We start from the raw sequence: 14,643 nt of genomic DNA, 5'->3' as shown, positions 1-14,643 counted from the left end.
GCTGGTGCAGTAGCTGCTGCGGCCGCTGCTACGGTCTCTGCTGCGGTCTCTGCTGCGGTCGCTGGTGCGGTCACTGAGGCGGTCTATGCTGTAGTTGCTGCGGTAGTCGCTGTTGTGGTCACTGCTGTTCTCTCTGCTGTGGTCTCTGCTGCGGTGTCTGCTGTGGTCTCTGCTGCGGTCGCTGCTGCGGTCGCTGCTGCGGTCTATGCTGAGGTATCTGCTGTGGTCTCTACTGCGGTGTCTGATGTGGTCTCTGCTGCGTTTTCTGGTGTGGTCTCTGCTGTGGTGGCTGTTTTGGTCACTGCTGTGTTCTCTGCTGCGGTGTCTGCTGTGGTCTCTGCTGCGGTCTCTGCTGCGGTCTATGCTGATGTATCTGCTGTAGTCTCTACTGCGGTGTCTGATGTGGTCTCTGCTGCGTTTTCTGGTGTGGTCTCTGCTGTGGTGGCTGTTTTGGTCACTGCTGTGTTCTCTGCTGCAGTGTCTGCTGTGGTTGCTGCTGCGGTCTCTGTTGTGGTCTCTACTGTGGTCTCTGCTGCGGTCTCTGCTGTGGTCTCTCCTCTGGTCGCTGCTTTGGTCTCTGCTGCGGTGTCTGATGTAGTCTCTGGTGTGGCCACTGCTGTGGTCTCTACTGTGGTCTCTGCTGCAGTCTATGTTGTGGTCGCTGCTGGGGGTCTCTGCTCTGGTTGCTGCTGCAGTCTCTGCTGCGGTCGCTGCTGCGGTCTCTGCTGCGGTCTCTGCTGCGGTCGCTGCTGCGGTCTCTGCTGCGGTCGCTGCTGCAGTCTCTGCTGCGGTCGCTGCTGAAGTCTCTGGTGCGGTCTCTGGTGTGGTCTCTGCTGTGTTCTCTGCTGCGTTTTCTGATGTGGTCTCTGCTGCGGTCTCTGCTGTGGTATCTGATGTGGTCGCTGCTGTAATCGCTCTTGGGGTTGCTGCTGTGGTCGCTGCTGGGGTCTCTGCTCTGGTCGCTGCTGCGGTCTCTGCTGTGATCGCTGCCGGGGTCTCTGCTGAGGCCACTACTGCGGTCTGCTGTGATCGCTACCGGGGTCTCTGCTGCGGTCGCTGCTGATGTGGTCTCTGCTGCGATCGCTGCTGCGGTCTCTGCTGGGGTCTCTGCTGGGGTCGCTGCTGCAGTCTCTGCTGCGGTCGCTGCTGCGGTTTCTGCTGCGGTCGCTGCTGTGGTCTCTGCTGTGCTCGCTGCTGCGGTCTCTGCTGCGGTCGCTGCTGCTGCGGTATCTACTAATTCTACTAACAATGCCACTGCTGCTGCTGTCACATTTGCTGTCCTTGCTGCTGTTTCTGCTACTACTGCTGCTGCTGCTGCTGCTGCAGTTACTGACATCACCGCTGCTTCTACTGGCGCCGCAGTTGCTGCTGCTGCTGCTGTTGCTGCTGTTGCCACTGCTGCCTCACAGAGGCAGGAGACAAGCGAAGTTCGAAGCTGGCGCGCGCGTCTCACCACGAGGATTGATCGCGGCAGCACAGGGAGTGGGGAGCTTAGTGCCCGGGGAGTGGGGAGGTTTGGGGAGTGGGGGATGGGGAGAGAGTGGGGGGAGGGAATGGAAAGGGAGTAGCAGCAGCAGCAGCAGCAGCAGCAGCTGTGCCCGCGCAGCTATTTTTATTGATCGGAGGCTAGAGACGACGCTGGCTGGCAGTGTTGAGCTCTCAGTGGCTGCCAGTGCTTGAGGTGAGCTCCCTTGGAACTCATACCCACCTGCCTGCCATGACTGCTGTCTAGAGCTCTGCCCCGCCCTCTCTCTCTCTCTCTCTCTCTCTCTCCCTCTCTCTTTCTCTCTCACTCCCCCTCGCTCAGAAACGTAATCCCCTGGGGGGGTCTTGAAGGGCAGTGCAAGCAGTAGGTTGACAGGGAACGTGAAGCAGTGTAGTGATATTACACAAGAACGGCTTTCAATTTTTCTCGTTCTTCTCTGCATGCAGAAACACAGCGATGGTGAACGCAGCGGTCTGAAGTAAACGCCCCTCCCCCCCGTGTTCTCTCTGGCGTGTGTATGTGGTAGTGCTGTGGTGGTAGTGTGGTGCAAGTATCACCTGTGCACAGAGTCCTTCCTTACGTTCAAGCACCACAATGAGGCATAAAATGAGGTGGTGGTGGTCCCTGCCGCTAGTGCATCACCGGACAACCTTCTTCTTGACGTTCTTAATGTTGTTTCCGGCGCTGATGGCCGTCTTCACCCAGGAGAATGAGATTAACATGCCCCATCAGGAGTAAGTAATCCACTGCAATCATTCCCAGTTCTAAGTCGTTCTGGTATTTCCACCGTACAGAAAACGAAGACTCCAGGTGGTTTGTCGTGTGTGTGTGTATGTGTGTGTGTGTGTGTGTGTGTGTGTGTGTGTGTGTGTGTGTGTGTGTGTTTGTGTGTGTGTGACTATTTAGTACAAGAATGTTAACAAAGAGTAATTTATTAAATACTGAGGGAAATAAGGATGAGGAGAAGGAGGAGGGCTAGAAGGAAAGGAAGGGAGGGGAAGGAAAAAGAGAGAAGGAAGTGGAGGAGTGGAGGAAGATTGGCACTTCACATATGCTAAGTCTTTCCCAATTTTTCAATACGCAGCTTCACCTCAAGGTAACATTATTTTTTACTATTAATCTCATGGCTCACATACTCTGTTAGGAACAGGAAGAGTGCCATTGTAGTTATCAAAACCAATAATATTGGCATTATCACTCTTCTGGTCACTAATGGTGGCACTGCTTTCCTTCTGGCCACTAATGTTGGCACTACTCCTCTTCTGGTCACTAATGTTGGCAATACTCCCTTTCTGGTCACTAATGTTGGCACTACTCCCTTTTTGGTCGCTAAATTCCTGAGAATGGTCTCTCTCTCTCTCTCTCTCTCTCTATCTATCTATTTATCTGTCTCACTCATTGCAAACAAAGCTTTAATTGGAGCAAAGTTCTGTACAAAGTTCTAGTTCTGCAGGGCGAAACGCTGTTCCTTGTATCTTTTCTCTACCAATGTGCATCCTTTAAAATCATTATGTAATGGTTAAGGGCTGATCGAAACCTCCTTTAAAGCCCCATCACCAGACTGTAACTTCTGTACCTCTTGCTGTAACCCAGCATTGCAAGCCAGGGGGTTACAGCATCACAAGACGACGGGTTACAGCATCGTAAGCCGGAAGGTTACAGCATCCCAAGACGAGGGGTTACAGCATCGCAAAACGAGGGGTTACAGCATCGTAAAACGAGGTATTACAGCATCGCAAGCCGAAAGGTTACAGCATCACAAGACGACGGGTTACAGCATCGCAAGCCGAAAGGTTACAGCATCCCAAGACGAGGGGTTACAGCATCGCAAAACTAGGTGTTACAGCATTGCAAGCCGAGGGGTTACAGCATCGCAAGACGAGGGGTTACAGCATTTAACGAGAGCCAATGTCTTCAAGAGGTCAGAGTTAAGAGTCCAGCATAGTGCAATACACTTTGCACAAAAGCATCAACAACTGACTGTTGCTTCGCCTGGATCATCCTTCCTGACAACCTCCTGTTTCTTTTAGCTGTTGCTTTTCCCTATCAGTCTCTCTTAAGTCAGTATGTTGCATTTCATTGCACAGATGCTAGCCTATTTTTTGCTTCCCGTGTACTTTTGGTTAGGTTGGTTAGGTTAACATGATTATGTTATGCTAAGGTTCATCAGGGTAGGTAAAGTTAGGTTAAGATAACGTAGGTTATAGCAGTTACTACTACTACTACTACTACTACTACTACTACTACTACTCATAATCTTCAACATAACACCACTAACCTTGTACATCTTCACATATATATGTCGTGCCGAATAGGTAAAACTTGCGATTTTGGCTTAAATAGCAACGCTCTTCTTGCCGAATAAGGCAAGCGAAAATTTGAGTATACAATAATTTCATTGTGTTTGTTTTTTTATTAAATTACTGTAAACTTATTTAAAATATATTTAGTTGGATTAGGCTAAGTTAAATTTCGCTTGTTATAATAAGGTTAGGTAAGTTTTCTAAGGTTCTTTTGGTACAAAATTATTAATTTTTGCATTAACATCAATGGAAAAGATATATCTTTAAACGTATAAGAGAAAATTATATATATATATATTTATATATATATATATATATATATATATATATATATATATATATATATATATATATATATATATATATATATATATATATATATATATGCAAAACAACCACTGTGTTTAAAGAGTAGTGAAATTCCAAGCGCTTTCGTGACTACTCACATTGTCAAGGAACTATGAAAGTGAGTAGTCACGAAAGCGCTTGGAATTTCACTACTCTTTCACAGTGATTGTTTTGCATATTTTAAAATCACCTGTTTACTGTGATCTTATTGCATATATATATATATATATATATATATATATATATATATATATATATATATATATATATATATATATATATATATATATATATATATATATATATATATATATATATATATATATATATATATATATATATATATATATATATACCTATATATATAGCACTCAGCATGCACTGTAATGACTGCATGGTGTTTAGCGTGCGTTGTTGCACTCTGAAGAAAACTTTTAGGATTGACTGTGACTCTGACGAGGTACAAACATGCACTACGCCGCGACCCCAACGAGGATAAACTACTCTGCAGAGCTGCTACCTTGTCCTCTAACAGAGAGGAACGTTGTCCCGGCAACACCTTGCTTTCTTCACTATGGTCTGCGGCACCGCACTACGGTTCGCTATAACTGCTAGAATGTTCGAGGTAGGGAATCAGCTTCGACATTTCTGAAATAACGATCTCGATTCCTGATTCGCTGCTTGGTGAAGCATTTGATTCTTTGCTCATGGGTATTGGAACTTATTTAAATGAAAGGCAAACAACTTACAACAATAATAAGGAAGTATTTTCTTTTGGGGGGGGGAGGGGGGTCGCTCTTCCTTCTTGGGAAATGACCAGTGGGGTAATATTTTTTTCTTTTTTACAAAAAATCACGAACACACCCAATTCTTGAAAATATTAAGAAAAGCTTGTCTTCAAAATAGGTGTATTGTATCTCCTATCGCAAGAAGAATAAGCAAAGCTCTTCAGCGCAGGAATAAATTAGCTTTAATATCAAAACCACTTCATCAGTACCGTCGAATAAAGTATATTGAGAATGTTAAGTACTAATTTTGCAAGTGGTAGCTGTGTGTTAAGGTTTAGAAGCCAAGCTTACCATGATTCTTTTGCTGTTGAGAGAACTATAGGCCTATTGAGTCTCGTCAGCCTCCCTTGCAGAAAAGACAGTTGGTTCAAAATGCTACTCTTTACGCAACGTTTCGCTCTGTGCAAAGCTCTTCACAGGCTGAAACGTTGTTTCGGGGAAATGTTGTTTTGCAATCTTCGTATTGTTTTTCTCACTAATGTAGTGAGTTCGTGCCTTCACCCAGCCTCTACTGTGCTGCTTGTGAGTAGTCAAACGTCTCTTCTGACGTCCCACAAGAGCTTACAATGAATCTAAGCTCTTTAAGAGCTCCACGATGTAATCTCTGCTGGAAACTCTCGGGAATAATATTGGAGCACATCACAATACCGTTGGAGGGAAAATAAACACTATCAAGGCCAGCCTTGAGAGGATACATTCCTTTACGAGGAAACACACAGATGACGCAGCTCTAACCTGCAGCAGCTCACACCTGACATCTGACACCTGAGGCAACTCACACCTGACAGCTGATAGCTGAGGCAGACTTGAGGAAATTCACACCTGGGACTACACTTAAGGGGTCAGTCCTCACACTTGAGTGGAAGGTCGTCCAGTAATGTTTTGTTACGTGTTCTTGTTTGTCAGCAGATTTCCTAAAGGTCATGGACTGAATCCCCCGGCCGAGCTTGGGTAGTGTCATTGCTTAAAAAAAACTGATGTAGAATAACAGCTCTTAGCTTGTGAAAACAAACTAGGTCGGGAGCAACAGATCTCTCTCTCTTTCTTTCCTTCACTCTCTCTCTCTCTCTCTCTCTCTCTCTCTCTCTCTCTCTTCATACACACACACACAGATAACCTGCGCGTACGAGACTGAATCTTGTGACGACGCTTCGGTCCGACTCGGATCATTAACTAATTACGTTTCAGTCGAAGTCGGACAGTAAAGTCGTCGTAAGTTTTAGTCTCCTACGTGCGGGTTATTCGTGCATTGTCCCAGTCACGGTATTGTGACTTTTTATTCTCTAAGTGAAGAGAGTCTGTGGAGCATATTGGACCCCTCATTACTGCTGGCTTGTTTCTGACCTATATTGCACTTGGGCTTTCCCTTAGGCCAGTCTGACCAGCCTCTTTTAAATGTAAAACAAGATACAAGTTTGCTGCCTGTCTTCCAGGAAGGACAATTTAACACATTTGAAAATCTTTCTCAGCATCTTAGGTATTGGACTGATACAAGCAATAATGTTTTTCTGAATATTTTTCAGATAAAGGTTATTCGAATACTTTATATAAGGCTATTGCTGTGTGGCAGTAGTCCATGCTCCAGTCCTGGAAGCAGGTATAAATACTGTCTTAGAACTTCATTACTGATCTGAGATCTCTTGTTTTGAGCCAGACTCACATCAACTGCAGATGTCATAGTTACACTACTATCCTCTTTCCACTTACAATCTTTCAACATTATTATATCCCAGTTACATTTCACATCACTCCTATAGACTGTTTTTGTTAAATTGCACTTTTGTGCTGTTTTTACTTTATATTTCTTTAGTTTCTCCACATCAGAGCAGCTGAAAGTTCTGCCAGTTTTAGATCATGTTTTTTTCTTTTCTTTAGGCCTAGACGGAGAAGTACATGGTAGTACATGGGAAAGACAGATAGCAAAGGCCATGGAAGCTCCCATTACAGTTCGTTGTGTTCTCACTGGACGACACCCGGAAAGTCTAGTGTCATGAGTAAAGCAGGTAACACTGCCAGGATTTTCATATTTGTCCATAAAAAGTATTAGAATGAGAAAGAAAATTGGAACGAGTTCTCGATTTTGTGAGACTGAGTTTCTCACCGGGAAGAACACTAGAATTTGAAGACCATCAGTGGTAGCTGAAGACCATCATTGGAAATTGAAGACCATCATTGGAAGTTGAAGCTCTATCACTGGAAGCTGAAGATCCAGCACTGGAAGTTGAAGACCATCATTGGAAGTTGAAGACCATCATTGGAAGTTGAAGACCATCACTGGAAGATGAGGATCCATCACTGGAAGTTGAAGATTCATCACCGGAAATTGAGGATCCATCAATGGAAGTTGAGGATCCATAACTGGAGGTTGAATATCCATCACTAGAAGTTGAAGATCCATCATTGGAAGTTGAAGACCATCATTGGAAGTTGAGGATCCATCACTGGAAGTTGAGGATCCATCACTGGAGGTTGAAGATCCATCACTGGAAATTGAAGATCCATCTCTGGAAGTTGAACATCCATCACTGGAAGTTGAGGATCCATGCAACATTTTATCTGCTATTACACCAGCGTGGCGAGCAAGAAGGAGAAGTGGAGCAAGAAGAAGAGGAAGTGGAGCAGGAAGAAGAGAAAGTGGAGCAGGTTGGAGAGGAAGTGGAGCAGAAAGAAGAGGAAGGGGAGCAGGTAGGAGAGGAAGTGGGGCAGGAAGAAGAGGAAGGGGAGCAGGTAGGAGAGGAAGTGGGGCAGGAAGAAGAGGAAGGGGAGCAGGTAGGAGAGGAGGTGGAGCAGGAAGAAGAGGAAGGGGAGCAAGTAGGAGAGGAAGTGAAGCAGGAAAAAGAGGAAGTGGAGCAGAAAAAAGAGGAAGTGGAGCAGGAAGAAGAGGAAGCGGAGTAGGAAGAAGAGGAATTAGAGCAGGAAGAAGAGGAAGTGGAGCAGGAAGAGGAAGCGGAGTAGGAAGAAGAGGAAGTGGAGCAGGTAGGAGAGGAAGTGGAGCAGGAAGAAGAGGAAGGGCAGCAGGAAGGAGAGGAAGGGGAGTAGGAAGGAAGGGGAGGTTAGACATGAAAGGGAGGGGGGAGGGGAGGCCTTCCCCTACCGGAAGTATGCTATGCTCGGCAGCAGTTCAGGTATGTTGAGCATGTTTCCCCACCACCTCTTCCCCTCCCCTTTCCCCTCGCCCCATTCCCCTCCCCTTCCCTTCGCCTCATTTCCCTCCCCCTTACAGTTTCCTCCCCTCCCATGCTGCCCCCGTAAGGAAAAAACTTTAATGCATTTGCAACGACGAGCCTGGGGAGGGTGAGGAGGAGGGGGAGAAGAAGGGGAGGGTAAAGGGGAAGGGGAGAAGGAGGGGAGATGGTTTGGCGAAGGTGAGATGACTAGGGAAGGGGGAGATGGATTGGGGGGGAGATGGCTTGGGGAGGGGGAGATGGCTTGGGGAGGGGGAGATGGCTTGGGGAGGGGGAGATGGCTTGGAGAGGGGGATATGGCTTAGGGAGGGAGAGATGGCTTGGGGAGGGGGAGATGGCTTGAGGAGGGGGAGATGGCTTGGGGAGTGGCTTGGGGAGGGGGATATGGCTTAGGGAGGGAGAGATGGCTTGGGGAGGGGGAGATGACTTGAGGAGGGGGAGATGGCTTGGGGAGGAGGAGATGGCTTGGGGAGCGGGAGATGGCTTGGGGAGGGGGAGATGGCTTGAGGAGGGGAAGATGACTTGGGGAGGAGAGATGGCTTGGGGAGGGGGAGATGGCTTGGGGAGGGGGAGATGGCTTGGGGAGGGGGATATGGCTTAGGGAGGGGGAGATAGCTTGGGGAGGGGGAAATGGCTTAGGGAGGGGGAGATGGCTTGGAGAGGGGGAGATGGCTTGGGGAGGGAAAGATGGCTTGGGGAGGGGGAGATGACGGGAATATGGGTGAGAAAGGGCAGGGGGAGGGAAAAAAGGGGTGAGAAAATGCAGGGGAAAGGGAAGGGAGAGGTGAAAAAGGGTATAGGGGAGGGGAGGAAGGGGAGAAAGGGCAGAGGGAGGATAGAAAGGGGTGAGCAAGGGCATGAGAAGGGGAGGAAGGGCTAGAAAGAGCAGGGGAAGGGGAGGAAGGGGAAATTTTTAATTAACGTCATTAGCCCCAAGGATAAAGGGCAGGGGGGAGAAGCGGCGAGAAGGGGGAAGATAAAGGGGAAGGGGCCAGGGAAGGCGAAAGGGGGGGAGGAAGGGGGAGTGGAAGATGGAGGGGAAAGGAGAGGGGAGAGGAAGGGGGAGGGTAAGGGGGAGGGGAAGAGGGGTCCCACTGCCCTCAAGCATCTTCTGTTAATCTTGTGTAATTATGCTGCTCACGTCTCCCCTTCCTAGAGTGTAGAAGGAGGAGGGAAGGGAGGAGGAGGAGGGGGAGGGGGAGGAGGAGGGGGAGGGGGAGGAGGAGGGGGAGGGGGAGGAGGAGGGGGAGGAGGAGGGGAGGAGGAGGGGGAGGAGAAGGGGGAGGAGGAGGGGGAGGAAGAGGGGGAGGAGGGGAGGAGGAGTTGGAGGAGGGGGAGGGGAAGTAGAAGGAGGGGGAGGTGGAGGGGGGGAAGTGGACGAGAAAGAGGATTCTCATTTATTCCTTTGATGAGCTTCGAGAGTTTTTCCACTCCAGGAGCCCGGCCATGGACCAGGCTCGTCTGGTGCTAGCTAGGTCAACCAGGCTGTTGTTGCTGCTGCAGGCCGCTGCCCCACATATCCATCACATCCTGGTTGGTTTGGCACCTGGTGAAGATACTTGTACAGTTTTCCCCTAAAGAGACGTCTATACTTGTTCCAGCAGTTTTTCTGATATCTTCTGGTGAAATGTTGAATAATCTGGGGCCACGGATGTTGATACAGTGTTCTCTTATTGTGCCCACTGCACCCTTTATTTTCACTGGGTATATTTTGTATTTCCTCCTATACCTCTTGCTCCAGTGTGTTGTTACGGCAATGTGGAAATTTGTGACAAAGCCCTCGAGTATTTTCCAGGTATTTATTATCATGTCTCTTTCTTTCTCTCTCTCTCTCTCTCTCTCTCTCTCTCCTCCTCCTCTCCACTAAGTACATATTTAGGACTTTAAGACGTCACCAGTAATTGTTTTTTGGCTCTTTGTGGGCCGTAAATGATCCCTGTCTGTGTTCCAGCTCTGATATCTCTCCTGCCCTGAACGAGGCCGTCAACACTGAACAATATTCCCAACGAAAGATCTTAAGTGATTTGACAAGTGTCACCCGGAGGGGGATAAGGAGGAGGAGGAGGAGGAGGAGGAGGAGGAGGAGGAGGAGGAGGAGGAGGAGGAGGAGGAGGGGGAGGAGGAGGAGGAGGAGGAGGAGGAGGAGGAGGAGGAGGAAGAAGAGGAGGAAGAAGAAGAAGAGGAGGAAGAAGAGGAGAAGTAGGCAGGGAAGGTGAATATATAGTTGTTAAACACAAGACTGTCTAGATCTGTATTAGCTAGGTGTGGGCTCCACACTGATGCTACAAACTTGAGGTTTCTAGAACACCTAGAACACAGGCATAGCTACTTTTCAATGGTACCACGCTCTCTGCTTTCCAGCTGACTGGCAGCTTAGACATCCATCTTCAGTAGTGGTTGACACCGAGAGTCAGCCAGGAACCCAAGGTGATACCTTACCTAGGCCCACATATTTGCTCGTGTCCCGACTTGCTTAGTGTCTAGGAAGTTCTTGCAGTTTTGTCTCAAATAACTTCTTTTTCCGTACTCAGCTGTGGTAGATGACGTGTATTACTGGTGTTATGGCTGCTTTACATTTTATATCACTACTGAATGAAGAATTAGACACACATGCAACATCTGGGTATCTGGGTATCTTTATTTGTATCGCCAACCAGTGGCTGTATCAATATGAATTCGAGGACATAACTGGAAGACTGGAGAATTATTTACATAGAACGAGGCAATCATTACTGTTATCTCGTTTATCACTACTGTTAACCTGTGCTACATTCACGTAGATTTTTAAACAACTGAATTTTAAAAATTCGCCCTGTCTCTTAAATGATGGAGATTGAAGGGAAGGTCACTAGGCCCTTTACTCCTGGTATTTTAGTCACCTTTTACGACACTTGATGTTTATATAGAAAGGGTTTTATCTGGAGTCTACGTGCAGGGTGTTCCGGGGATCAACGCCCCCGCGGTCCAGCTCTTGACCAGGCCTCGCTGTGGATCAGGGTCAGATCAACCAGGCTGTTACTGCTTTTCACACGTAGTCCAACGTACTAATATCACATCTCGAGGGAAAGTAAAGGAAAATACAGCCAAGACAGTAACTTTTTTAAGAAATTTAGGGAAAAATTCGTAGGATGAATGTACATAAACATATACATGCCCACATGTGTATGTGTAGTGTATTCTGGAGGTTGTAGCAGCAAGATTTATTTTATCAGCAACCAACAGTACTGGCAGTGTGTAAAGCATTTAATATTATTCCGTTTCAGACTCAGATATGTAGAACAGAACCGTAAGTGGGATGGACAGTAGCTTTATCAGATGCTACATCAATCACCTTGTTGAATATATATATATATATATATATATATATATATATATATATATATATATATATATATATATATATATATATATATATAGAGAGAGAGAGAGAGAGAGAGAGAGAGAGGGAAGGGGGGCCAGGCAGGGCTACGCGGGATCTTCATTTCCGGTGTGCCCCGAAAACCGCCCGGGCGTCCTCCTCGTGACCCACCCAGTGTGTTAGGTTAGGGTCCTCGCCCCCTCACCATCACTGTCCTCATCTCCTCACCATCACCATCCTCACCTCCTTACCAACACTATCCTCACCTCCTTGCAAAAAGATGCTTGCAAAAATAATAAGATAAAAATATAAAATAGGACCCCTGTGTAATGTTGTCTCTTCTCCTCCCTTTGCCCATTTTCCTGTGTCAGTAACACTAAAAAGGCAGAAACCACAAAAACACTCACACTTTGGAAACTTATGACAACGTTTCGGTCAGTCCAAGTTCATTGTCAGGCCTCAAACTGGTTGTGACTTGACACTCGTTCACGACGGACCGAAACAAGTCAGAAGTTCCCTCTCCCAACTGTAGATTATTTGCTATTTGTTCCAGCCAAGATATTGCTAGATTTTATTTCACAACAAAGACTGTCCAGAAGGAAGTGAACACGTCGCTAGTCTTCCAGCACCTCAGAATTCACACCAGTCAAAATGCTATATGATCAAATTTTCCTTTGAACAAGCGTTAAATACTAATGGGTCATTCCAAGATGTCCTGTAGACAGTCAGGTCTAAAACTCAACAACGAGTTGAAACACAAGATAAAATAATGACTTTCCTACAATTAAGAATTACTCGAAGTCTACAAATACATTACATACAACACCTTCCTCCCTTAATACCTGTTCCTATACGCATATATGATCCCATATAACAGTATTATATAAGTTTATTTAGTGGTTAAAAATACTATTAATGTTTCCTCCGGAGCAATGAAATAAATGCTATAACTCGGATGTTTTTATTTATACTGGTATTAATGCTGTGGTAAATGATGTTAAATAGCTACTGCGTGTACAAAATATAATTTGTATCTGACAGGGTTGGTTGGTATAGTGGAGCTCTGTGGTGATGTAGACTGGCTAGCCACATAATTAGACATAACCACATAATTAGACATAGCCACATAATTAGGCAAACGATAGACGTTGGAACCATCTCTTTAATAAAATAGAATCAATAAAATGAATGCGTAGGTGTAATGTACAACCTTGTACACCTTGCTAACCTGGACAAAACTTATACACTATACTGATATGGACAAAATTTATACACTATATTGACCTGGACAAAACTTATGCACTATACTGACCTGGACAAAACTCGCCATCAGAATGTACAAGGAGACCGCCTTGCTAGGTAAGTAATGATCGGGTATAGTGTAACGAAAGAGAATTTTGTGTTATTAATTCGTGACTACAACTACGAGTACCTGGTCGACTCCTCACTCGGCCTCATTCAGGAAGGCAACTCGCTAGACCCTTCAGTGGAAGGCTATGGGACGTGCAGACTGAAGAACAGGACGTCGAAGTATTTGGATACCCGGGGCCACCTAGAAGACCCTGGAGGACGCATCATATCACAGACAGGTAACGGAGCAGTCAGAAACGTTGCTCACTTGGTAGCGCACTCAACTCACATCCTGAGGGTCTTTGGTTCGATCCCCGGCGTGGGTGAAAACGGTGGGCATATTTCCTTACACCTGCTGCCCCTGTTCACCTAGCATCAAACAGGCACCTGGGTGTTAGTTGACTCTTGTGGGTCGCATCCTGGGGGGTAGCAATAGTATATCTTAAATAGGGATAAGCTTTGAAGTGAGCTAAGTTGGGACAACAGCTCATCGCCTGTAAAACTGATCTGAGTACATAAAGACACACAGTAATAAGAGCAGCACTTTACAGAGTGACGTTTTCCCTAGCCGGGTACCTACTCAGCTCTCAGCGCAGTGTTCAACCAGTACGAACCCATCACAATCTACGTAGCAGTGGGTAGTCAGCGCTTGAACATGCAGACGACCAGTCTAGCTTTTTATCTAAACACGCCGAAATAATAAAAAAACTCTATAATCTGGATTATCCTGGTTTAAAACAAAACACTAAAAGGCACTAGTAATGTACACTTTAATTAAATAATCGATTATATTTTCCTTGATTCATCAGAGGACTGGCTCGCCATGGGGTCGAGTACTCCATGTGGTGTGACACATTTCCTAAAACGATTATCATTTTCTAACTTAATGTGTCGTAAATATCTCACTGGCATGCATGATGCGCTATAAATATTGCATAATAATATGTTAATAAATCAAAAGCAACATACAGAGGCAGCTGACGCAGTTGCAGAATGATCATACAAGCTGACGCAGTTGCAGTGTAAGCTTATCGAGGTATGAAAAAAACAGAAGAGTAGATGAGGGGCTCGAACCTTGGTCCGTAAATTAATAGTCCGACGCTGTACCAGCAGTTCGAGCCCTCGCTCACCTTTCTGTTCATTTATCCACAGCTGTTTATTGTAACTTAAGAAATGAATATGAGACTAATTTACAGTTGCGATGGATTGATAAGTAAGACAAATGTATATCAGTTAGGTATCTTTATTCCGAAATGTTTCGCCTACTCAGTAGGCTTCTTCAGTCGGGTACAGAAGAATTAGCAGAAGCAGTAAAGATGTGAAGACGATGTAATCAGTCCATCACCCTTAAAGACGTAGTTTTGAGGTGGTCAGTCCCTCAGCCTGGAGAAGAGTTTTGCTTCATAGTCTGGAACAGCGTGAAGTTGAAGCAAGAGTATGGAGACTTACAGACTATCAAAGGGAGTGGGGTGTACTCCACTAGTAGAAGAATGTAATCATTAAAAGGACGCGAAGGTGTTGCCTGTAGCAAGATAACTTTGTATCGCAGTGTTTGTTGTATATAAACTTGGAAGGTTGTTCATTTATTGGAAATATTTTGTGTGTATCTACTCGAAATGTGTTCTATATTTTCGTTTATATTGGGGTACCCGCCATCACGAGTTCCACTAGTCTTGTATCTTCAACCGCATCTAGCAGCAAAAGCGCTAGCAACTCACACCCACCGTCACAACCGTCCACAGCTACCCATCACTCATTAGCAGCAACAGCCATTAGCACCCATTACCAGCAACAGCTATTAGCACCCATTAACAGCAAGAGCCAT

At 46.1% G+C, this 14,643-nt stretch overlaps 1 protein-coding gene across 30 annotated transcripts in view; it reads left to right on the top strand.

Moving 5' to 3' along the window:
- Positions 1-1,549: 1,549 nt before the first annotated feature.
- LOC128696894 (voltage-dependent calcium channel subunit alpha-2/delta-3) overlaps positions 1,550-14,643 on the top strand; it is a 346,629-nt gene continuing 333,535 nt past the window's right edge. For 29 of the 30 annotated variants that reach the window (XM_070096153.1, XM_070096134.1, XM_070096126.1 and 26 more), the window contains exon 1: positions 1,688-2,220. In XM_070096153.1, the coding sequence (XP_069952254.1) occupies positions 2,081-2,220 (140 nt within the window). In that variant the 5' untranslated portion in view covers positions 1,688-2,080. The other variant, XM_070096124.1, reaches the window with a different exon arrangement.

Source organism: Cherax quadricarinatus, chromosome 52 (assembly GCF_038502225.1).
Source record: "Cherax quadricarinatus isolate ZL_2023a chromosome 52, ASM3850222v1, whole genome shotgun sequence".
NCBI lineage: Eukaryota > Metazoa > Arthropoda > Malacostraca > Decapoda > Parastacidae > Cherax > Cherax quadricarinatus.
Note: the sequence above shows the minus strand (reverse complement) of the source record. Positions and strands in the feature narration are given on the sequence as shown.